This window comes from Hyaena hyaena, unplaced genomic scaffold, assembly GCF_003009895.1.
Source record: "Hyaena hyaena isolate Hyena2069 unplaced genomic scaffold, ASM300989v1 scaffold_608, whole genome shotgun sequence".
In the NCBI taxonomy this organism is placed as follows: domain Eukaryota; kingdom Metazoa; phylum Chordata; class Mammalia; order Carnivora; family Hyaenidae; genus Hyaena; species Hyaena hyaena.
The window spans coordinates 1,109,511-1,135,682 of NW_024081243.1; the positions used below are offsets into that span (position 1 = coordinate 1,109,511).

Below are 26,172 nucleotides of genomic sequence, written 5' to 3' on the forward strand. Positions count from 1 at the left end.
AGAGTCTGATGCCCAACCGACTGAGCCACCCAAGCATCTGAATTTTGAGTCTTTTGTTCCCTGCTCTGTCCTCAGCACCATGCACAGGGTTTAGCACGCAGTAGGTACTCACACACGAGTCAAAGGAAGGAAGGGTTGACTGAATGAATGAAGTATAGTAAATAGCATCTTGTGCTCTTCTCTCTACAACCTGATGCTCCCCTTGACTTACACGTATCTGTGGGATCAGCAGGCAGCAGGCCCATGGTATGAATTCTGGTCACAGTTGACCAAAAGAGCACAATGAATCCTTCTAGAGGCTGCCGTTTCTGGAGGCCAGACTGGCTTTGGATGTGTTTTGTGTGGGGTCTCTCTAAAGTAAGAAAGTGCAAAAGAGAGAAGCATTTTCCAGGCCTCAGGTCTTGATATACTTGGCTCAACAGAAAATCACCGAATTCTGCTGTTGGAGCAGATAGTTTGTATGATCTGATGCAACAGGGAGAAAAACAAGGTGACAACATGGCAGGGCAGAACTGGGACTTCAAATGCCAAGATTCCTGCTTCCAATCCCTATTTCCTAACAGTTCTCTACTGATATTGCAACTCTATTGTACATATCAAAGACTTGATATGTAAAGTAATGATAGACAAGAGCTCTCTTTTTATTCCTTTTGTCTCTCTGGTACATTTACAAAAGACAAAAAATTCCAAACAACAAAATCATACCTTAATTAGATTTCATGAAAGCCTGTTTACCCAACTTTACACAGGGGTACTTTAACTGGTGATGCACCTAGCAATTCGTTGGTGCGCGTGTATACATATGCATATTGTGTTCATTACTTAAAAAGTCATCGTGGTTGGATTTCAAAAAGAGTTCACACAATGGGTTCATTTGATTTTTCAGACTCTTTCTGTTCTTTTAGGTATTTTGCAGCCATTTCTGTTCTTTCAGATACTGAGCACTCATTTCAGTGCAGAAATCTCCACCATAAGTATCATTATAACTGTCAGATATATTCTAAAGAGGTTTCAAATCCATCACAGGGACCTTCTTAGCTTTTCCCAGAGTCATCTGCCATTAAGGCTGAGCTCTGAGTCGATCAACATTTACTGATCATCTATTACATGTAAGTATTCTAAGAAAGCCACCCTAATAAACAGATTTTTTCAAGTACAAGTAGGTAGCCTACATATAAATGAGCACAGCCCAAGGGAAACTAAAAAGGTGCATCTAAACCGTAAAAGGGCACCTGACTGATGGTCTTTGTTACCTGTTTCCCTTTCTCCTTGGCTCCACTGAAGGCAATTATAAATTATAAAGATGAGAATAACAATTCTTACATTTGCACCAAGTGATTGCATATATTATTAAATTTGAATCCTCATCAACAAGCCTATGATATAAGTGTCATTAGCCTCATTCTATAGTTGAAGAAACATAGGTTTAAAAAGATTTAGTAACTCATCCAACATAACAAGGTCAATGGCACAATTGGGATCTAAACTAGGGATTGTCTTATCCCAAAGCTTTTGTTTTTATGCCTATGTTGAACATTGATTTTCCATATTATCAGCAGAATGTTTCCAACCAGATTCAGCTATGGGGCTCCCTGGAATAGCTGCTTCACCCCAAACTCTCTGGACCAGAAGCTCTGGGGTGGGGTGAAAGCTTTAAGCCCTCTAAAAGGAACCCACGGAACTCTGGGACTCCAGAGTTTAAGCACTGGAGTCCCAGAAGTTTCCAAACACCTTGATGATCGGCATTATGACAAGGATTATGTACTCCCCAGAGGCCCCACACTCATCTGCACAGGGCGCTTCGCTATAAAAGAGATAATACACAGAGAAAGATGATCTCCACAGCACTGTAGCCTCTCTTGAACAAAGGCTCTGATCCAAAAGGAACGTGGAAGAACTGGCTTGTAGAGGCCCAGGTGTAGGGGGCTGAATAATCCAGCACGCTGTGACTCTGGGTGAGGACTCAGGAAGGATTCCTGCCCTTTTCTGTTCCTCTTGCCTTTGGGAACCAGCTCTTGTGTCATCCAGTTCATGCCAGCCCACCCCGAAGGTCTGTCCTCTGGCTCTGGGAAGACACTTGGCCATAGTGCCCTTTCTCCTTGGGCAGATTTAGCTACTTGCTTCCCACATGTTTGGAGCCATTCAGTCTGGATTTGAGGAGTTGTAGGATTTTACAGCAGCCTTCTCCTCTGAGCTGGTTTTCCTTATGGGTAACGAGGGCACAGTGAGTACCTATTTCTTAACAGTAACGTGGGATTCAATGAGATCATAGTCTGTTTTGGGCTGTTATTTCTTGAGAGGTTATGCTGTGCCATTCATTGAACTCAGCTGCTAACATGGATCATCTTTTTTAACACCAAGCCCATGGGGCAGAGGTTGTATTTTGTCTCCATTTCAAATCTGAGGAAAGGAAGCTCAGGGAAGAGAATCCACTGGCCCAAGGTCACCTCGTGGGTGAATGGTAGAGCTGGGATATAAGCTCAGGGATGTCTGACCCAGCCACATGATACAAGTGAGCTCACTGCCTGGAATCTAGCAGATTTCAATGAATGGTACGAGCAGTTGATATTGATACTGATTTGCATCAAAAGAGATGATCATCATCATCATTAGTGGCTCCTTCTGGAATTTTGTAAGCACTTTGAAGGTCAGGGCTGCTCCTGGTTTATCTCTGCAGGCTCATACATGAAGCACCTAACAGTGCTGCTGCATATAGGTCAACTCATGTCTGCTGAGCCAAGCGTCTGCAGCAAGGAGGGACACCTGTGTTAGCAATAATGTGTGATGGCACATTCATCACCACTTAAACAGGGGCAGTGATTTAATCCATAAAATAATTGCGTTTTGGAAAAGAAATGAGCCCTGTTAGACAGCTATGCAGACTAGTCAATGCTAACTAAAAAAATACTTTCTTTTAGTGGCATTATTTCTTTCAGAAGGGTGGAGAGGCAGAATGTGTTAAAAGTACAGGCTCCGGGTTTGGCTCCTGGCTCAGCTATTTATTATCTGTGCAACTTTGACCAAGTGCCTTACCCTCTCTGAATCTCAGTATTTCCATCAGTAAAATGGAATAATAAGAGTACCTATCTCAGAGGTGTCAATAGAGGATTAAATAAGACATTAACTATGAAATACTTAGCACAGAATGTGGTCCATAGTAAGTGTTGTGTTAATTCATAATTTATCACTATTTTAGGCCTAGGCCATTTTTTTCCCAGCTCTCTTTCCTCCCTCAAACAAGAATGAAGCCATGATATTAATAGCCAACACGACAGGCAGTGTTTTAAATAGTTTGTATATGTTAATTTAATTTCCACAAGAATGTGGAAACTGAGGCACAAAGCGTTAAATAACCTGCCCAAAATCATGCAGCTGAGATATGGACCCAGTGCTCTGGATCCTGATTCTGTCCTCTTATCCAAGATGCCATATTGCTTCTATACATTGATGAATCTAAACCAAGCCTCTTGTATTTTCTTATTAGGATAAACTGAGCACTTGGGCTGCATTCCATGATTACATGTAAGAAACAATATGCCATTCCTTCCTACATTCTCCCTGACCACTAAGTACAGTGGCATTCCACACTTCCAGAGAAATGTATTGCAGCGGATTTCCACTGAACAGTGATGGACCATCAGTCTGGATCTCAGATTACTCTAGAATCAGGCACAGGTGATGGGTAAGTTGAAGCCATGTATTTGAGGAGCTGAACCAGAAAGTAAATGAACCTTCTGTCACTTGGTCCTTAAAGGGCTAAGAAAAAAAAATACATCTTTGTTTTATCCCTTTGTTTTGAACTACTCCTAAAATCAGAACTTTCATGAATTTTTACATGAGGACGGAGCACCATTGTGTAACTTGTCAGACTTCAGCCGTGTCTCCATCAACCAGTTCTGAACTCCTACCAACTCGAGAAATTTCACTACCTCACGGTTAATTGAAATTCCTGAAAACTCTGCCTTAAAGTTCAGCCATTTTGGCTTTTCTCTGGATCAGATGGATGAACCACCTACAGAATTGCTGGGGGCAAAGGGATCTTGGATACCACTATAAATAAGAAGGGGTGACATTTATGGCAGAGCCATGTGTAACCCTCGGTGCTCTGTCTCTGAAGCTTGGTCTCTAGAAGCTCATTCCTTCCCACCACTTACAGTACTGCTTCTTGTTTTTATCAGCCAGCCTCCTCTCACTCCCCAAGCAAGCAAACACAAGGCAAACACAAACTGGTTTTAAATCGAAGTTGTGGCTTCTGGACAAATCTGTCTGGTCTAAAAGGCAGGGCAGTCTCTGAGCATCCCAAACTGTAATTAGAATTTTGCTTCTTCCCAGCCCACACATCTTCTGGGAGCCTAGCAAAATTGAATTTCTGGGTCAGTGTTGGCCTTTACCATTTATGATTTAATTAACTCTGAAAGAAGCTAAACGGTTCTCTCAGTAAGAAAAACAAGAGAAATGGTAGCCAAGTTCCCACTCAGGTACGGCTCCTGGACTGTGACCTTAAGCATGGAGTTTTGAGGAAGGTAAACATGAAAGGAGGTGACTGTCCTCACTCCTTGGCCATGAGGCGGCCTTTGAGGTTCTGAAAGCATAGTGACTCCCGAAGAATTTTTCACTCTGTGCCTGGAGCACTTGGATTTTTCCAGCCAGCTTTTTTCTGTGGCTCCATATCAAGGTCAGGTCTGTATTATTCCCCACTTTAACCTTAATGCCTGGGAAAGAGTATGTGCTCCCTATTTGTTGACTAGTATACCTCTTGTTCCAAATTAACTATGGTCCTTAAAGATGCTTTACGTTTCAAGAAATCCAATCAATCCCTTCCTGGCTTAAAACCTTCTGATGGCGTCTTGGTCTTGGAATGAAGTTCAAACCCCACATGCGACCCAGGAGGCCCCGAGGCCCTAGGTCTGGCCCTTCCTTACTCTTCAGTCTCTTCCTAAAGGAAGATGCACCCTATCACCGACTAATCTCTACTCACACTGCTCTCCTTTCTGGTTCTGGAACACATCAAGCCCCTTCCTATCTGAAAGCCTTTGCACTTGCTATTCCCTGCGTCTGGCATGTTTTCCCTGGCACTTCTTTTTTTCTATTTTTTAACTGAAGTATAATTAATCTACAGTGTTTTATTAGTTTCAGGTATACAACATAATAATGCAATAATTCTATACATTACTCAGTGCTCATCAAGATAAGTACTTATATACACAGCGGTGCATATATCTTTTCAAATTAGTGTTTTCCTTTTCTTTGGATAAATACCCAGTAGTGGAATTACTAGATCATATGTTCCTTCTCTTCCTTCAGTTATCAACTAACACATTACCTACTCTGAGCAGGTTTCTTGGCCATTAGACTACCCTACTTCCCCATTACTTTTTACTACAGTGGCCTCTTCATTTCCTTAAAAAAAATTTTTTTTAATGCTTTATCTATTTTTGAGAGAGAGAGAGAGAGAGAGACATCATGAGCAGGGGAGGTCAGAGAGAGAGGGAAACACAGAATCTGAAGACAGGCTCCAGACTCTGAGCTAGCCATCAGCACAGAGGCCGACATGGGACTCAAACCCACGAACCGTGAGTTCATGACCTGAGCCCAAGTCGGACACTTAACCGACTGAGCCACCCAGGCGCCCCTTCATTTCCTTTAGAACTGAATTACAATCTGCTATTCGCTTATATAATTATTTGATTACTTATTGCCCATGTCTTTTACTAGAATGTATGCTCTACAAGGACAATGCTTGATCTATGTTATTCATGGCTGTGGCCTCAGCACTAGGTGGACACAAGGAAAGCAACCCACGTACAGTTGTTGAGGGACTACAAGTGGCCACCCTTCACATCATTCTCTTGCATCTGAATTTCAAAGAAGCCATTCAGGAAAGACATTCTGTTTCCACTGAAATCATTCCAAGGCCCAGTACACCGAAAACATTTTTGGTTATACTGAGAAAGGAAGTACCATTAGGATGATATATGAGTCAAGGAGTTGGTGGCACAACTTCCCTTCCCGACTTTGGAACTGACTTACCGTGTGGGTGATTTAATGCAACTCCATTTGTATGAGTAATTTGGACATCATAAGCCTGGCCCACTCTGAGTTGCCATTAGGACAAATAATATATTTCACAGAAGGGAAGTGTTACAGAAAGTCATTGCATTTTGTGTTTGTGTTTTGCTTTAATGTGGTCTCATTAGATAAGGTGTCACTAAAAAATACCAGGGCTATAACAAGATTTACCAGCGAGGGCATCTTATTTTCTTCTTCCCTTGGAAAGTGGTAGGAAACAGTTTGGTTGTATTTTCTAATCTCTGATGATAATGAAATGCATACATCACGAAGCTCGTTGCTTGTCAGGGAATAATAAACTTGTTAAATGATCAAATGTCAGGTGGCATCCTTGGTTTCCATTCAGAAGAATATAATATCAGATAATTCAAGACAATATGAGGCTGCTAACTAAAACTGCCTTTCTTTTTAGCCCAACTGCTTAAACTTCTTTCTTTTTTTTTTTTTAATGTTTTTTTTTTAATTTTATTTCTAGGAGAGATAGAGAGAGACAGCGTGAGCAAGGGAGGGTCAGAGAGAGAGGGAGTCACAGACTGAAACAGTCTCCAGGCACTGAGCTGGCAGTCAGCACAGAGCCCGACGCAGGACCCGAACCCACGAACCGCAAGATCATGACCCAAGAGAAAGTCGGACGCTTAACCGACTAAGCCACCCAGGCGTCCCCCAACTGCTTAAATTTCTGTGATATTTAATCCACAGGGCTTGCTTTCTTTAACAAGTAACTTATGCCATACAAATCAACCAAGAAAGTCCCTTTGGAGTAGGTCTTCTACTCAAGGAGTATGTTAGGATTCTTTACATTAATTTTCCTAAATTAAAGAAATTTGCATACCACCTCCCCAATCTTTGCTATTCCCACATACCAACACAGGAGACTTCTTGATTATTATTATTTTTTTTTTACCATATCTAGGCACCACCTGTGCTATTATTTACTTAATATATTTTATTTAAATTAATTCACATTTAAATGTTAATATATTTCTTTAAAAAAGAAAGCTTATGTCCTGGATGCAAAAGACAAAGGAGCACCACCAGCCACGAATGGAAGGTGATGCAAATTAGAAGCGATTATTATCTTACATGCTTATTTATTCATGTGTTTCCTGCCTATGCCCTTCATGAGAATGGACACTTTATGGAGGCCAGAGCTTGATGTGTGTCATTCAAGGCTGTAGCCCCAGCACCGGGTGGATACAAGGAAAGCATCCCTTGCCATTTTTGGAGGGAACACCAGTCCCCACCCTTTCAATCTTCCCCTGACATCTACATTTCAAAGAAGACATTCAGCAAAGATGTTCTCTTTCAATTTAAACCACTCCAAGGCCCAGTATACAAAAAATAAAAAACATTTTTGGATAAACGAGATCTAAACAATGCTATGAAATTCTAACTGGAGGCTCTTGTTTGCAGGTGAGTCAGAGCCTGAGGTCTCTGGAGGTGTCAAAGATCTACCAGAACCAAATCAAATCCTTCTTCTTGACCTGATCAGAAGAACTGATAAACAAATGGAAAAGCAGTTACTTCCTTATCACATGATTTGATTTTACTCAATGTCATGTCTTGATAAAAAGGAACATAATGTCTGTTATCAGCAGAGCTGAGAGTGCAGTCTTTAGAAAAACACCTCCGCGTGACAAGAAAAGTCTTCTGCTCTGTTTCCTAGGAGGTGGACAAATGTATCTGGGTTTTTGCATTCACAAAGTATTTCTTTCCCGCATTCCCAGGCCTTCCTGAGATTGCCTGCCTCAAACACACAATTTCAATTACTTCTGCCTCAGCACCTCCATTAGTTTCCCACAGAAGCAGAAACAATGGATTACAAATGCAGGCAATAGTCTTTGAAATAAACATATAGCTTGAAACCTTGTGATAATATATTTTGCCAGCTTTCCGCGTTAAAAATCCAGGAAAGGAGGAAAACTGAATTGAGAGGACATATAGTCAGCTTGAAAATACCCTACGTGTAGCACACAGATTGGTAAAATGAGGGACGAACAGAGGACACACAGATGCACGCCCACACACACCATTTTTTCCAATTATAAAGTATCTTTAACTCATGAAAAAAGCATTCTTATATTACACACCCGACCCAAAATGATCATGCTGGGCAGGGCCCTGGTTGTAAGTGAAAAAAGAGACAGCACTGGCTAAGGAGGTGAGAGAGGATTTGGAACCTCCATCACTCGATTTGGACAATATAGAGCAGCATTTCCAAAGGATGCTAATAGGTATGAGGTGAAATAAGTTTGGGAAACTCATGAATATAAACAAAGCTAAATAGGTCTATCTACTGTTGGAAAGCTTCAAAGGTTTTTAAATGCCCATGAACATTGAATTATTCAGATATAATGTCTTGCATTTTCCAAACTGAATCATGGTACCATTTTCCCTGCCTTTCCTTTAATTGGAGTCATCTATACATTGGAGTTCAAAAAACCTACACTCTGGACAAAGTGGGTTATGCATTGTGCTCCTCGATTTGTGACTGTAGTTAGTATAAAAAGAAGACAAAAGTCAAATTCCTTGTAGATACATGATGGATAAGATGTGGGTTTCCAGTTGCTGACTGAAAATACGTACTAGCAGCAACAATAGAATTCACGAGCAATACATAAAGCATGTTTGAATTGAATTTTGATTTTAGAATGTATAAATAAAGTATAAGGATGAGCTGGCTGTAAGAATAGTCAAAGACAAGATTCAAGGATGAACAGGGCAGAAAAAGAGCTAAGCTTGTCAGATAATGAAGTGGAGTTATTAGGACAGATGAAAGATAACCCTCAAAAGGATACTTTTTGGGGTAATCAAAATCAAGAAGCAGACATGATAACTGGAGATTGGTAATGTAAAAAATTATAGGTAGACGCAGAGAAGAAAGGAGGAGAAATACAAGTTTCAAAGAAAAAAAAAATGAGAGGATTCTGAATAAATCCAAACCAGGGAGGGAGGAAGAAAAGGCACTTGCATCAGCTAGTCCCAGATGAGACCAGAGGCAGAAAAAAAACCTTCCAGAACTGAACTATGTAACTTTGTGAACTATGACAAAGAAAAAGGCAAAGAAGATAAGTGGGAAAAGAATTGTGGATTTAGAAGGAAGATGATATAAGTTGTAAAGAGAATTGATACAGGAAGGATAAAAGAAGAGGGGCGCCTGGGGGGCTCAGTCGGTTCAGCATCCGACTTCAGCTCAGGGCATGATCTCATGGTTTGTGGGTTCGAGCCCAGTGTTGGGCTCTCTGCTGACAGCACAGAGCCTGCTTTGGACCCTCTGTCTCCTTCTCTCTCTGCCCCTCTCCTGCTCGCATGTGCTCTCATTCTTTCTCACTCTCTCTCAAAAATTAAAAAAAATTTTTTTAAAAGTTTCAAAAAAGAGACAGCAAGAAACATAAGCATCACTAGATTTCAAACTCTGCGTATATCTCTTTGGGATGCTGTAGAATTGGCAAATACGAGGTTCTTAGACCTTCCCTCTTCTATGGCAGGCACGCACTATTTTCCTCTGAATACAGATCTGGCCTCAGAACCCTTATTAACACAACAGCAGAGCTAGCCACTGCTGACTGATTTCACTTGACCCTGGACATGAAATCTGCATTCTTACTGTATTTAAAAACAAACAAGCAAACAAGCAAATCCTTTGTGAGGGTTTAGTAATACTCATTCACTGATGAAAGAGAAATGAAAATAGTATACTTCTGGCTAGGAAAGCAAACCGTGTCAGTGTGAGATGTTTATTAACAGGGATATAATAATGCATTTGTGTGGATAGGAGTAAATATGTATGTGAAATATGAGTATTTCAAGTACATGGACAAGTACTCCATATTTCTGTTTTGAACATTCATCAACACATGAACATCAGCTCATCGTTTACCCTGGCAGCTGAAACCTTTAAACTCAATAAAAGGATATAAATTACATTTTAAGCTACAACAGCTCCCATGAAACAACAGACTGTTGGCATCATCAGAACTTTTCCTTCCTCCTCTATCTTATGACACCATATTGAGCCCAACATCTAAAAAGTTGGCAGAAACGCCAAATAGGTTTTTAAAAGCACGCATAAATAGTGCAGCGTAACATAATAGCATTGTTGACAATGATCAGGCCACGGTGACAGGTGTGGGACAAACTGGGATTTGTATCAAAGGTAGGCAGTAAAAAAGAAGCTGCGCTCATTTTCCGTTGAAAACTAAGTTTAAAAACAGGGAGGCAGGGTAGTGTGTGACAAGTTGTGTTAGTTTGCATTTCTTCTTGCTTACATTCATTAATTTCGCCCAGTTTATGAGCACCCGAGGCTTTTGCCTATTCATGCAAGGGAAACCTTGAAGGCATACAGTGCCTCAGAGTTTCTCTCCTCTGGGAAACCTGCAGTGCTTTCTTTGAACTATTTTGTTTGAACATCCTGGTAAGTTATTCATGTTCTGCTAAGCAGTTCATGATGCTTTGCAGGAGGAGAGGCAGGGCATCGCTGTCAGGGTTTATCCTTTTCATGACTTCTATGAATTAACAATAATAACAAAAGAAAGCTCATTAGTCTGGTTGGCTTAATTGAGATAGAAAAGGAAGGGAAAGAGGCAGTGGGGAGGGAGGGGAAAAAGCAGTGACCTCTCAAGAACTGTTGAAGCCTGGGGTGCCTGGGCGGCCCATTCGGTTAGGTGCCCGCCTTCGGCTCAGGTCACGATTGTGCGGTTTGTGGGTTCGAGCTCCGCACCGGGCTGTGTGCCGACAGCTCGGAGCATGGAGCCTGCTTCGGATTCTGTGTCTCCCTCTCTCTCTGCCCCTCCTCCTTGTGCTCTGTGTCTCTCTCAAAAATAAACAAACATGAAAAATTTTTAAAAAATTGTTCAGGCCTGAGAGTCTACTGACCTGCATGAATTGATCATCATCCCTCTTGTGAATGACTGCCACAGAATCCTAGCTGGTTTCCTGCATCCCTCTACTGCAGCCACGGCGATCTTTTTAATACATGTATCTAATCACCTATTCCGATACTTCCCTCTCCATGACCTAGCAAGACCCTTCACTGTGTGGTCCCTTCCTGCCTCACTGGCAGCTTACGGCATACCTTGTTCTCTGAACTCTAGCCCCACCGGCCTTCTTCCAATTCTGCTATCCTACAGGGCCTTTGCTGACCACAGGGCCTTTACACAAGTTGACTCTGCCTGGAATGCTCTTTCCACTCCCACCTGCTTTGCTCAACTTTTGTAATACTAGCCCAAATGTCTTGTAACTCCTAAAGAAGGCCAACTCTGACTCTGTCCCCACAAAAGGATTCAAGTTTCCTGCTACCACCTCTCAAAGCACTCTTTCTTTTTCAGCATTTATAACTATTTGTAATTATATGTAAATGTGATTATATCTCTGATCCTCCCACTCAACATTAAGTATAAGCTCTGTAGAACTACAGCAATGACCACCTTCCCCACCACTGGGCAACTCTACCTTGCACTTACACAGTGAACATTTGACAATATGTACTGACTGAATGGATTAATGTATCTAATATAACACACCGCTTCACTGATATAGTTAAAACTGTGGCACATAAGAGAAAGCTTTTGAAAAAACTGCTTATACCATAAACCAAATATTATTCAGTAAATCTAACAAAACAAATTTTATATCAAACTCTCTGGCATAGTGTATCAAAGGATTGAAGGTGTGACTTAATTCTCTAAGGTTAATACATAAAGGCTCTAGAAAGGGGATTATTTCTTTAATTTTTTTCTGTTCTCATCTCTGAAGGAACAGGAATCTTTATAAACATTTTTTTTTTTTTTATTAGACAGAAAGAGAGAGCATGAGTGGGGGAGAGGGCATTGGGAGAAAGAGAGAGAATCCAGGGCATGGAGCCTGACACAGGGCTCATCCCCAAACCCTAGGATCATGACCTGAGCCGAAATCAAGAGTCAGACATTTGAATGAGCCACACAGCCACCCCAGGAACTGGAATCTTTACAGTGGCTGCTGAATAAGAATGCAATTAGGTCATCTTGTTTGGAAAATAATCAGGGCACATGCCTTCTAGAACCTTCTGGGGAAACCAGACCTTTAATTTGGGAGTTGGACAAAATGGCATCAATAAGAACAACCTTCTTCTGGAAGATGAGCGTGGAGAAAGAGGACTTACGTTGGTTTAGAAGCCTCAGCCTGGTCAGTCTGTAGTTTCTCTCCTCCTTCTACCTCCATGGTACAATATACAATGCGATTGGGAGCCAAGGATTTGAGGCCTTGGACTTCCATGATCACCACCTAGAAAGAGAACCACACACGGTGGGGGTTATCCCAAGGTTATAGCCAAAGCCACTGCCCAGAAGAAAATACAGAGATGTGAGGAAGTTACCAAAATACCTAACAGGTATCTGGTAGCTTCTATCAGTTTTTTATCAGCCAGGCTGGTCCCAGTCTTGCATTGAAGATGCAATTCTTCATCGTGTGACTTACTACCCCGGATAGAAAGACAACCTTCACTATTTCAGATGTTCACAGGGGTCAGACAGGGAATGGGAAATGGGCTGCTTTTTTTCCTAGGTTAAATGCATGATCATCGTTTCATTTCTACAAAGAAACAGGTTCTCTCTGATTTCTTTCAAAATAGTCTAGCTTTTAATTCGGCACTTATCAGAGACAAAGGCCCAGAAATTCACTTTTCTCTTTACAATGAGATAAGTGCTAACACAAGTGCTAAGAGCAAAGGCCACTGAGCATTAGAGTCAGAGATGCAACAGGGAGTAGCGGGGTCTGTGGCAAAATAGGGACACACGCTCCCTGTACACGGACCAGGGGGGACCCCGGCGCAGCCCACTGCTGCCTTGTCAGTCCTTTGTCCGGAGTGGCCAGATACAGCAATTTTTCCTTCTGGAACATGGAAATCTGGATCAGAATTAAAGTCAGAAATCTGATTTTGAAATTTTGACAATAATCCCAATAGGGAGGAATAAAATACACAAACTCTGTGCAGGCCAACAATGTTGAATCAAAACAAAAACGTGTCTGCAGCTTCATACCCTCTGTTCTAGACTGAGGAGGAAAGCTGGTGTTTTGCTGGACCAAGATGTACCATTTCCAATCCCTGGCACTTCCCACTACAACCCTTACACTCCATTCGATTGCCTGCGATTCTTATAGCAGAGAATGGCTGCTATGGAATGTTCAGTGGGATGCCCTGTCATTTATCAGAGGGGAGAATAGGGCAGATACACCGATTTAGAAACCTGAAACAAATGACCTACATCAAGGATCTACAGTAAGCCAGCTGTATAAAAATATCACCCAATTGTACTTCAAAAGAAGTGCTGGGATTACACAAGGAGAAGGGTATGGTTGTGCAAAAAAAAAAAAAAAAAGTATGTTTCACTAATGGGCTTGATTAATAGAGTTGGCTTTGAGCCAGGATTTGCAAGTCAGTTTTGCTGCTTAACAGTCCCGTGGTTCTCAAACTTAGTGTGAATCAGAAATATCTGGAAGGCTTCTGAACCCAGAAACTGCTGGGCTCCACCCCCAGAGTTTCTTTTCTTTCTTTCCTTTTTTTAAGTTTATTTATTTATTTTGAGAGACAGAGACAGCGTGAGTGGTGACCGAGAGAGAGGGAGACAGAGTCAGAATCCCAAGCAGGCTCCATGCTGTCAGCTAAAGCCCAACGAGGGGCTGGATCCCACATATCCCGAGATTATGACCTGAGCCGAAATCAAGAGTCCAACGCTCAAATGACTGAGCCACGCAGGCACCCCCAGCCTCAGAGTTTCTACTAAGCAGGTCTGGGGTGGAGCCCAAGACTTTTTATGTCTAATTATATCCCCGGTGATGCTGATGCTGATACTGATGATGTGGAAGCCATCCTTTGAGAACCACTGTATTACTCATGGGATAATGGGCAAATGACTTGACCTTGAAGTCACTCCACTTTTCTTCCAAATCTCCTGAGGCCCAGTGTCCTCATCTGTAAAGTGTGGACCATAACATATATCCTCTATCTGTCTGTGGCTGTTCTCTGAGGACCAAATAAGATGATGTATGTGAGAGAAAATTCTCACACTGGTAAGAACCATACAAATGAAAAGAAATGGGAGGCACAGTGGAAAGAACACAGTTTTTGTAATTTAAGAGATCCCCCTTGAAATCCTGAATCCACATCTTCACCAGCTGTATAATCATTTGCAAGTTTCTTAACCTCTCTGACGCTTTGTTTTCACATATGCAAATGGCTCAAAAGACTGTTGTGAAGATTCAGTGAGTTAATGGTGGCAGAGCAGACATAGTGGCGCTCTACACATGTCCCTTGTTTGTCATCAGGCTACTCCCCTGGCACAAGTTCAGGCCAGTCAGTCGTCCTGGACCTCAGGTCTCTTGCTGCGGTTAACTGCTCTATAGTGTCCCTTCCAGCCATGCAATTCTGTCACTATCTAAAACAGGTCTACCGACCTGCAAATTCAAACACAATCTGTTCTGAAAAGATGACAGTTCTGTCTCCCCCAGACAGTGTCACCCAAGACACAGTCACAAACAGATGCACAATGATTTTTGCTGGCAGTTTTAGTATAGGTGTAATTTAGCATTCCAAGGAAAAAGTATTTGGGGACCCTAGGGCATTTTATTCTGTACTTGTGCTTACACGTTAAAGCCTGTTTGAATCATGTATACATGGAAGTCGGGCTGGGGACTCACTCACAGCTAGATTTCAGATAATCAGCTGTGTAATACTGAATACTGATAAAGAATTAGAAAATGACGGATTTAAAAGCTTCATGAAAATCAATAAACCACTTTTTCCCCACTTTCTGTAGAAAGACAAGTGGCAGTGGGGAATAAATTGCCACCTCTAATTGGCAATAATCAAATTCAAAGACACCTAAGAAAAAGCATTCAGTACCTCAGGTGGCGGTATTAAAAAAGAAAGAAAGAAAGGAAGTTTCTGTGAAATTACACTGATGACTTTTTCACACACCAAGTGCCCTATATTTAACTGAATACTGATTCTTCCAACTGCAAAATAAATGTTGACGACACTGTAATAGGACTATCTTGATCTGAACTGAGCCCAGTAAAACAAATTACCTGCAGTTAATTCACAGCAAGCCTTAATGATGTTCTAGAAAATTAATTTAGTCTTTACAAATTCTAATTAAATATACAGAAATTTGATCTATTCTCTTGGTCGCCCCAAATCTAGGGCCATTATAAAATCCTTGTGGGGTTCTGAGCTTTAATAAGTTATAAATGATTCTCAAGCTTGGGAGCTCATAAGACGCACCTGCGTGGCTTATTAAAATGCATATTTCAGGGACTCCTAGGTGGCTCTTTCGTTTAAAACTCCAGTTTCGGCTCAGGTCATGATCTCATGTTCGTGAGTTGGAGCCCCGCGTCGGGCTATGTGCTGACAGCTCAGAGCCTGGAGCCTGCTTCGGATTCTGTGTCTCCTTGTCTCTCTGCCCCTCCCCCTCTCATGCTCTGTCTCAGAAATAAATAAAATATTTAAAAAATTAAAAATAAATAAATAAAATGCATATTTCATGGTGCGCTCCACCCAGAGATTCTTTATCTTTCTTTTTTTTTTTTTTTACCAACACCATTGAGGCATATTTTACATACCATATAATTAACTCATTTCAAGTGTGCAATGCAGTGATTTTAGTAAATTAACTAAGTTGCATGACTATCATCATCAATGAGTTTTAGAACATTTTTATCTCCCCCTGTAATGACCCTCATGTCCATTTCCACCCCATGCCCCAGGAACCTAATCTAATTTCTGTTTCTGGAGACTTGCCTCTTTTAGACATTTTGTATCAATGGAATCAAACAACACATGGTCTCTTGTGCTTGGCTTCTTTCACTAAGCAGAATATTTTTTACTTTCATCTAAATCAAAGCATGTATCTGTAGTTTGTTCCTTTCAATTGCTCAGTAGTAACCCCTTGTACAGGGGGGGAAGGGTGGTGGTGGTATGTTTTGTGTATCCATTTTCAAGGGGATACACAGTGAGGTTGTTTCCATTTTTGGCTATTAAGGACAGTGCTGCTATAAACATAGAATGGGATTGAGATTTTACGGGGACATGTGTTTGCATTTCTCTCTGGTAGATAGCTAAGAGTAGAGTGGCACTCTACACATGGTAGTTTTATGTTTAACTTTTTGTGAAACCCCCAAATGATTTTCCAAGGTGATTGCAATGTGTTCTATCCCCATCCCCACCCCCCCCCCCCACCGAGATTTGGATCATTAGGTCTGGTCAGTGCCAGGAATCTGCATACAGAACCAGCTTTCTGGCCATTTCCAACATAGCCAGATCAGATCCACTCCCTAAATTATACGTACGAAAAACCAACATGTGAGTAGAAGTTATAAAGAAAGGTATTGACACGTGGAACATTCTGCCACCGTCCCAGTCTGAACGGGTTCTTTCTCTGGCTGCTGAAATAAACTAAAAAGTCTCCCCAGAAACAAGACGCTCTCCTATTGTGTACCCAACAGGCCAGACAACAAGACAGAAAACCTACAACTCACCAAACGATGCCAGATTTGCTATGATGCTAGATGCTTCTCTCCTAACTGCGACACAGGATGCCAACATTCTAAACTTTCTACATTGCGTAAGGGCTTTACAAAATCCTTGAGCAGTGCTTTAAGATGGAAAATAATGCAAGATTAAATTTAGTAGCTGGTTCTTAAGACTGCATTTCCTTAAGAAAAGCATCGGCTCCTGGAGATGGGGAATCACTCGCTGATTAGCTGACCTATGCTTAGCAAGCTGTCATTTTAATAACTGCTCCTGGGATGCAGGGAGGAAAGCAAGCTGATTGTGGTGCATCTAATCACCCACGTCCTGCCGATTGTGCCAGGAAACTTTCAAGGGTTGAGGGCTTTTTACCTCCAGGGAGAAAGACAGCACGACATCTGACTTGGAGAGCTGGTTCTCACTCTCCTCACCCATGTCGATGATGGAAGCGTTATGGCTGCGTTTGAGTTTCTGAAGTTTGAACTCTCCGCCTTTGGACACCGGCATGCTCTCCAAATTGGCCATGAGCAGGTTGACAGATGACTTCAGCTCCTCAATGTACATGTTTTCCATCTCTTTGGATACAAATTTGGGAAATTTGCGCTCCTTGTAAAGGAAAAGAAAAGTATGAGCAGAGGAGTAACTAGGGACCTGATTTACATAGAAGGTTTACAGCTTACAGTCCAGAGTTATAATAACAACTACCACTGGTGACATTTTGCCCCGCTATTGTGCCACTGTGCTAGAAAAGGGTTCAGCCTGGTTGAGTAGACAGCTGCCTGCCTTCGAGTTATTTACAATCTTGAACAGGTAAGAAATACATACATAAACATATAGTAAGAAAGAGTCAAATGTTTTATGATAGTTCAATTTCCCCCCGCTCTCCACCGTCTTCTCCAGCAAATTTGATTTGTGGAAAGAAAAATGGGGTGATATTTTTAAAGTCTGGTTTCAGCTAAAGCCATGTTTCTTTTTAGCAAAGTGCAATCCGTTGTTTTTAAGTTTGGAGACAGAAAGACACCCTATTTCTGGATACGTAGAGAGATTTTCTCACATGAATAATTCAAAAGGAGCTCATTTGAGACATTTCAAACATAGCCTGTAGCTATTTCTAAATGGAATAGTAGAAAGAATAGTTACTGTTTTCAAGAAAAATGGAAAAACTTAATGAAGTGATGAAAAACATGATTAAAATTCTTTAGAAAAGAAGATAAAGCAATTCCATATCAGAACTGACCTCTGTTTTTTTCCTTCCTTGCTTATGAATTCAGTTGTAACAGCAACCTAGTTAGCCCTGCTCTTTATTTCCTCATTACCTCTAAGCTGTCCAGGTGCCTTGAATATACTTTGGATCAATCACCTTCTCAAAGAATTATTTCCCACTTGAAACACAGACTTGCTCTGCTTAGCCTTGGTGTATACTGATCAGGTGAGGGGCAAGCCACATCACTCTGACTGTTTTTGCAAGTGACAGAAAAGTCCAAGTAGGAAGTGGCTTAAATGGTGAAGGGAATTGATTGGCTTCAAATGTCCTTGGGTAGACCAGCTTCTAGCAAGGCTGGAGTCAGGGCTCAGATAATATCACAATGACTGTTATTCTTCCAAATCTTGGTTTGGGTTCCTCTGGGTTGCCCCATTCTCAGTCTGCCTCCCCTTAATGGCACAGAAAGGTTGCAAAAGCCCATCACCTCATGCTACTTAAAGGAAGACTGAGTGTCTCCTCTTGTAATGTCTTTTATTCAGAAATCCTCAGAGTATGACTTACGCACAGACCACGAACAACCTTTTATGATTGGTGATATGTTGTGTTGAGTTGCTTAGGCATGAATTATTTTCTCCGTCCCTGGGGCTGAGGGTAGAATTCCATGTGGATCACATGGGGTATGAACTGATTTGCCAATTAGGGGTGGCAAAAAAATAAGATGTTTCGGATGTGGGCAACAGACCCAAATCAACCAACTAACTCAGTTAAGTAGCCAACAATCAACCAGATTTACTCTCTCAAGCAATTGAATTGAGAGATATTGGAATTGCAGTTAGCAGTGGAACTGAAACAGCAAGATCATGTAGACCCATGGGTGGCTGCCATATTGGAACAGATGAAAGAAGAAGACACTTGTCAAAGAAGAGAGAGAAAGGTGGAGAGAGGGATGGAGATAGAGACTAACAGATGGAGGAAAGAAAAGAGGGAAGGCAGGAGGAAGAGAAGAGGAGAAAAGAAGCTAGATTCTTTAGAATCATAGAAAGGAGCTCTGCCTTTTATTGGCTTTTAAATTCTCATAAAGCCCACTGTCTCGTCTGTTGGTTCCTTTGAGATTCTTTTATTTTCCTTACAATAATTCCCCCCTCCGCACATATACTACTTAGCTATAAGGGTATTTCTTTTTTTTTTTCCAAGTTTGTTTGTTTTTACAAATAGTTTATTGTCAAGTTGGTTTCCATATAAAACCCAGTGCTCATCCCCACAAGTGCCCTCCTCCAAGCCCATCTCCCCCCTCCCCTCCACACCCATCAGTCTTCAGTTTGTTCTCAGCATTCAAGAGTCTCTCATGGTTTGCCTCTCTCCCTTTACCCCACCATTTCCCCCCTTCTTCTCCCCCATGGTCCTCTGTTAAGTTCCTCCTAATCCTCCTATATGTGCAAACATATGGTATTTGTCCTTTTCTGCCTGACTTATTTCGCTCAGCATAACAAGGGGTATTTCTTTCTTGATACCATGGAAGTTTCACTAAAATTCACATAGTAAATCCTCTGTATAGAGCTTGGAGATGCCCTTGTGCTATGTCAGTCTTCTTCCTATCTAGAGGAACTGTTCCTCTTACCCCCTTGCCTCCCTAGATAATTCTCAGCCATCTTGTCATCTTCTATATTTCCACCTCAAAATTTATTTCCCTAGGTTGACTCCCCTTATTCTACTTTCTTTTAGTACCTAGCTTAACTTCCTGGTCACATTTACTATAATTATAATTAATGGAAAATGGTGAAGTTTGTTTATCTTTCCTGCTGGGCCATGGCATCTATCTTGATACCCTTGGTGAATTCTTATTCTCTAAAATAACCTTTGGCACATAGCAAATGTTCAATACATATGAGTTGAGTGAATGAATGGACAGCTTGTCAAAATGTCCATATTAAATATCAACACAGCTAAAACTCAGTCATGAGGTGGAGCTGGAGAGGTGATGATATAGTTCTGGAAGAACATGGAGATTCTGCTTTTCCATGTAAATGAGCATGTAGGTCTGAAGTCCACTCCGCAACCTTTGAGTACTGGTTACTTCTGGAGCCTCTTACTATCATCCCTTCCTGCTTTATGGTTGGGCTCAGCCCACCATGTGGTGCTTTCTAAACACACTGAGGAGCAGCAGGATGGATGCCTCTGAAATGAGATGATAGGTTGATGACCTCAACAACAGGCTTATCAGGAGCCTAATGATTCAAGATAAGAATCTCACCTTAGTAGGTAAGTGTTGGGGGGGGGAGGGAATCATGATATAAGTATGTGGACTCTACCCATGAAGCTTACAACCAGTGGGGAAAAAGATCTATTGAAGAAACAGTAAGGTAGATGCTCTCTCAGCAGTGTATGAGACATGAACTCTTGCTCAGAAAATCGGGAGTGGCCATCCAGAGGAGGTGACCCTTGGGCTGTGAGTCTGATGGGTGAGGAATAGTTTGACACAAGGTTGAGTTGGCTGAGACAGGATCATGGTTCATTTCTTCTTTTCATGGAAAATCTATAAGCAACCATCACTCTAAGAAGATCTGTATAATTGTACATAGCCACAAATCTTTGCTCATCTCCTTTTAAACGTGGCCCTTATTGAGAGCAAAGAAGGAAAGTTAATTCATGGTCAAAGAGTGGTCCCCAAGGCCGTGTGAGAAGATACCAAGCAGTAAAGGTTACATATCAGCAGCCTAAAGTGTGTTACACTGATCTCTTTCTCATGTTGGGGGACAAATATTCTAACTACATGGGATTCTTGGGAAGCTGGGTAAGTGGTATCTCTAAGTTTTTATTGGCAACTGCTGGTCTTGTAGTTGCCATGGAGATGAAGAGAAGAACTGTTGTGTCTGTGAAGTGGGCTCTTTCCTGCCATCAGCCTCGAGAGACCTTATCATCAAGTGCAATCCCTTTTATCACACCCACCTTTGGGACTCACTCAAGGCCTCTTTAACTCCACAGTCTTGACACTGTGCAAGAAGATCCCGTGGTTACAGAGAATACCACTTTGGTTCAGATTTAGACTACAACAAACTTTAGGCAGCAGAGTTTTGGGAAGTCCAAGGAATGATCACTCCTCTCAGAACCCAGACAGTTTCTAATGACATCATAAAAAGAGGCTCATAAAACTGAAGTCAGCAAGGGAGAACAAGGTCATTTTTCTGCCTTGTGTACTAAAGCCTTGAGAAGAAATAGCATCCTGTCAATCTGGGCTGAGGTTCTTGACGGAAGTGTTCAGCAGCAGACCCATTACAAACACATTCAAAGCTGAAGTTGTGCCAAAATATGGAAAACATAGTCGTCCATCTCGATTGTTACTTTCCCAAGCATAAAAGTAAATTAGCTTTGACCAAAGCATTGTTTATTCATATTGCTTTATGAAAGACATAGCATATGGGTGGACAAAGTCTTCCAAATAAAATTTCTGCTGTCCATTTATTTTGTTTTGGGCTGATAACATTCCTCAATGGGGATGGCCTCCCAAGGACAATTCCGAACAGGGTTATTTATGCTTGCTCACTTCGAGTGATTTTTGTAACCTCTCGATAAATAGAATTTGAAAGTGCTAACACCTCTGTCAGCCATTTGCTTTGCTTTTCTGTCTTTGCATTTTTATCCAGAGAAGATGAAGAGGTACATGTAAAAGCTGACAAGGGTACCCCCACTCAGATAGTGAGTCCTTAGACTCCAAAGGTGCAAATGACAAACTGATAGATGACCAGAAGGAAGGATGTGGCAGAAGGACACCTTCTAGACACAGAGCTCACTGACAGTGTTGTACTTATTCAATACAAACTCTCAAACAATTCCTGGGCTCCTCTCACGTGTCAGGTGGTAAGGATGTCACCGGGATGAAAGAGTCGGCCAAGAGGTGACATTATCAGCTGAAGAATGCCAGAAAAAGAATCAAGTAGACGCCATGTGACATGAAATAACAAAGGCATGTGTAGAGCACAAAGTTCACCAAGGAATCTTATCCAGTCCACATGAGTGAAATCAACTTGGCTTTAAATCCTGGGTCTACTCTTCACTAGTTGTGTGACTTTCGACAGATTTCTTCCCTGTCTGAATCTTAGTTTCCATATTTGATGTGGGGATAATAAGCCTCATAGAGTTATTGTGAAGAGTGAAAGATATAACAAATATCAATACTTTTTGACTGCATATAATCAGCATATATATATACCACATGCATGTATATACACATATATATACATACACATATACATACATGCATACACACATATCCATATCCATAAATATCAGACACCATGCTACCACCACACTGCTAACAATACCAATACCAATCATAATGATGGTGACAATCATAAGAGATCATGATGCCAGTTGGCATTTACAATTGTTGTTTGCGTCCTGAACAATAAGCTCAGCACTTCACATGCTTTACCTCACTTAATCCTTCCAACAACTGAGGCTAGTGCTATTTTTTAATTCCCTGTTCTGGAGGAAAATGATGCATAGAAGTTTAATCGATAATTAGTAGAATGGAGTTTGAAACCCAGAGCCCTTATTTTCAGCCACCATACCACAGAGCAGAATTATCTGGCTCCAAATGGCAAAGAGCCATTGTAAACTTTCTCAGCATGGCAGACCCTCTCTGCACTACTTTATCTAAGTGTTCAGCAGAGAACTGATAAAAGCTGAGCTCTCCATGGCAGTGACTCTTCCAATATTACCAGTCAACATGGACTGTGTGTTGGTGGGCATGGGGTGAAGAACAGGTAGTGACGAAGAAGGGAAGGCATGTTACATGAGAGAAAGAAGGCCTTGGGAAATAATTTGTAAAGGTCAGCATCACCCACATTAGAAGATACTTTGGACATAGGTATGATAGCTTCCAGGATTGGCTTCCTTTCTCAAACCCCTCTTTAAGTGGTTTGGTGTTACTTCCTCAGCTTTTACGAATTAGATGGACTTCCCTTCACTTAATGAACTTCAGAGGATCTCCTCAGCATTTAGAGTTTTGCTTGACCTCAGACTTTCCTGGGTTGTTAGCTACCTGCAAAGGTCAGAGCCTAGGAGATGCTCCCCACACACATTCGTTTGGGTAAAAAAAATCGAACTAAACTTTGGTGTGCCTGGACACTGTGCTATCCCATGACTCAGGGTGAAGGCCAAGTACAAAAACTTAATTTGTAAGCTTCTTCCCTGGTAGGAGAAGATTTCATTTTTATCTGATTTTCGACAATGCACAGAACAAAGCTTTTTCAAGAGGGAAAGATCTGGATATCATTTAATTCTGGGGGACATAGTCTCATCAGTGTTTGCAACAGGACCATGGTATGAGATGGCAATTCTGCTCTGCAGAGAATAGGGGTTTAAATAGCAACTCCACATTTAAGTGCAGTTTGAAAAAAACCAATGCTGTCTCACTCCCACACCTCTACCATGAACACTACAAAAACTGTATTATTGATCTTATATAATTAGCTCAGAAATTTTGGAATTTTACCTCAAAATGTGGCCAAAAGAACTGGCAAATATCACAGTACCACTAATGCTACAATCTGTGTGTTTAAGCTCCAATGTCAACTTCTGATGACACAATTTAAATAACGTAGACTTAATTCCTGGGGAAATTTGGGGACATTTTAATATCAATATGAGAGGATTTGGGAAAATGTTTGAACAGGGAGTAAGAAGCCTTTCCTACCACATTTTAAAAAAGGCATTCAGATCTCTTCATGGAACTTAAAAAAATTTTTTTTAATGTTTTATTTATTTCTGAGAGAGAGAGACAGTGTGAGCAGGGGAGGGTCAGACAGAGAGGGAGATACAGAATCTGAAGCAGGCTCCAGGCTCTGAGGTAGTGGTCAGCACAGAGCCCAACGTGGGGCTCGAACCCACGAACCGTGAGATCATGACCTGAACTGAAGGTGGAAGCTTAACTGACCTAGCCACTCAGGCGTCCCTTCACAGAACTTTTAAGGCAGCACATCTGATGTTCACAGTGAAGGCTCATGAAACCGCCCCTGGTGATTTGTGGGATGTTAGTGTGACTGATTCGATGGATTAGAGCGCAGAGTTGTGGTGGAGGGAAGCTACCCTGCACTTGCCTCCCTTCTCTTCTAGGAAGAAAGAACACACATAAGCCTTCTATACGTGTGGGATGATGACAATGCTGCCAGCAGAAACACCAGGGTCTTTACCAACTCTTTTCCAGATTCCAAGGACATCAAAGCAGAAAGGATGCAGAATTCCAGAAGCCACTTCTGCCTGATGCAATTGCTTCACTTGGCCTTCTGGATAAACTGAAGGAGATCTATGGTACATTTTAGTGGAAAAGAGGAAGTATTTGCCTGGAGAGGCAGCCTTCAGTGAGGGGGCAGTCCTGGCTTGGTGTGACTAACTTCCTGCCTGTCGTCTGAGTACTAAAAAAAAAAGCAAGATACTTGGAATCAAAGCAGTCAGCTTTCCACTTATAAGCTGAGTGACCTTGGGCACATCACATAAACTCTTTGAGGTGGTGAACTGGGGAGAATTACTGTAACTTCCAGGTTTGTCTGTCACCGGTCTAAATGAGAGTTTGCATGAAAATGTACAGCCAGTGTGCAAAACATTTAATAAAGGCTGAATGAACAGAGAGAGAGAGAGAGAGAGAGAGAGAGAGAGAGAGAGAGGCTAGGATGAGGTAAGGTAAAGGGCTGGTTGACACCGGTCTAAATGAGAGAGAGTTTGCATGAAAATGTACAGCGTGCAAAACATTTAATAAAGGCTGAATGAACGAACAGAGAGAGAGAGAGAGAGAGAGAGAGAGAGAGAGAGAGGCTAGGATGAGGTAAGGTAAAGGGCTGGTTGAAAGGCATCTTGGATCTTTGGATTGGAGTGAAGGAAACAATGAGGATCTGTATTTGGGGAGGCATTTTTTTTTTTATTGAAGTGTAGTTGACATACAATATTATATTAGCTTCAGGTGTACAACATAGTGATTCAATATTTACATACACTAGGAAGTGACCAAATAAATCTAGCTCCCATGTGTCACAAGTTATTGCAATGTTATTGTAATATGTGTTGTACATTCACCCTTGTGTCTTTTTTATTTTATAACTGGAAGTTTGTACCTTTAAATTCCCTTCCCCTATTTTCCTCTCCCAGCAGCCACCAGATTGTTCTCTGTATCCATGAGTTTGTTTCTGTTTTGGCTTTTTTGTTTTGTCAATTTCACACATACGTGACATCATACAGTGTTTGTCACTTAGCATAATACTCTCTATGTCCATCCATGTTGTTGCAAATGGAAAGATCTCATTCCTTTTTAGGGTTGAGTAACATTCCATTATGTATGTGTGTATACACACACACACGCACACATATATACAACATACACACATGTATATATATATGCATATATATATGTATACACACACACACACACAAACACACACACACATGCCATATCTTCTTCGTCTATTCATCTACCAGTGGACCCTTGGGATGCTTCCCAACCTTGGCTATTGTAAATAATGCTGCAGTAAACATAGAGGTGCATATATCTTTTAAATTAGTGCTTTTGTTTTCTTCAGATAAATAAATATCCAAAAGTGAAATTATTGGATTGCATGATAGATAGCTGCGTTTTTATTTTTTGAGTAACCTCCTTTCTGTTTTCCATAGAGGCATTTTGCATTCCCATCTAGAGGACACAAAAGAATCCTTTACCCCACATCCTCACCAACACTTGTTATTTCTTATCTTTTTGGTGATAGCCATCCTGACAGAGAGGTGATATCTCACTGTGATTTTGATTTGTATTTCCCTGACGCTCAGTGATGTTGAGAATCTTTTCATGTGTCTGCTGGCCATTTGTGCGTCTTCTTCGGCGAAATGTCTATGCAGGTCCTCTACCAAATTTATAGTTGGGTTGTTTGATTTTTTGATATTGAGCTGTGTGAGTTTTTAAAAAAATATATTTTGGATATTAGCCCATTATTGGTTCTATCATTTGCAAATATCTTCTCTCACTCAGTAGGTTGTCTTTTTGTTTTACTGATGGTTTCCTTCACTATGCAAAAGGCTCTTTAGCTTGATGTAGTCCCATTTGTTTATTTTTGCTTCTGTTGCCCTTGCTTGAGGAGTCAGATCCAAAAAAATATTGCTTAGACTGATGTCCAGGAGCCTTCTGCCTATGTTTTCTTCTTGGAGTTTTATGGTTTCCGGTCTTACATTTAAGTCTTTAACCATTTTGAATTTATTATTCTAAATGGTGTAAGAAAGTGGCTCAAGTTCATTCTTTTGCATGAACTGTCCAGTTTTCCCAACACCATTTATTGAAGAGACTGTCTCTTTCTTGTTGTATATGCTTGTCTCTTCTGTTGAAGACTAAATGACCATAAAATGCAGGGTTATTCTT

General features: G+C 41.2%; 1 protein-coding gene across 1 annotated transcript in view; it reads right to left on the bottom strand.

The window, feature by feature from the left end:
- The window catches only part of LOC120248776 (calcium-dependent secretion activator 1), a 268,332-nt gene that overhangs the window by 229,410 nt on the left and 12,750 nt on the right, over positions 1-26,172 (bottom strand). Inside the window, exons 3-4 of the mRNA XM_039257246.1 lie at positions 16,946-17,179; positions 12,209-12,330 (exon numbers count right to left, since the gene is read on the bottom strand). Of these exons, the coding sequence (XP_039113177.1) occupies positions 12,209-12,330; positions 16,946-17,179 (356 nt within the window). The remainder of the gene's footprint in view (positions 1-12,208; positions 12,331-16,945; positions 17,180-26,172) is intronic.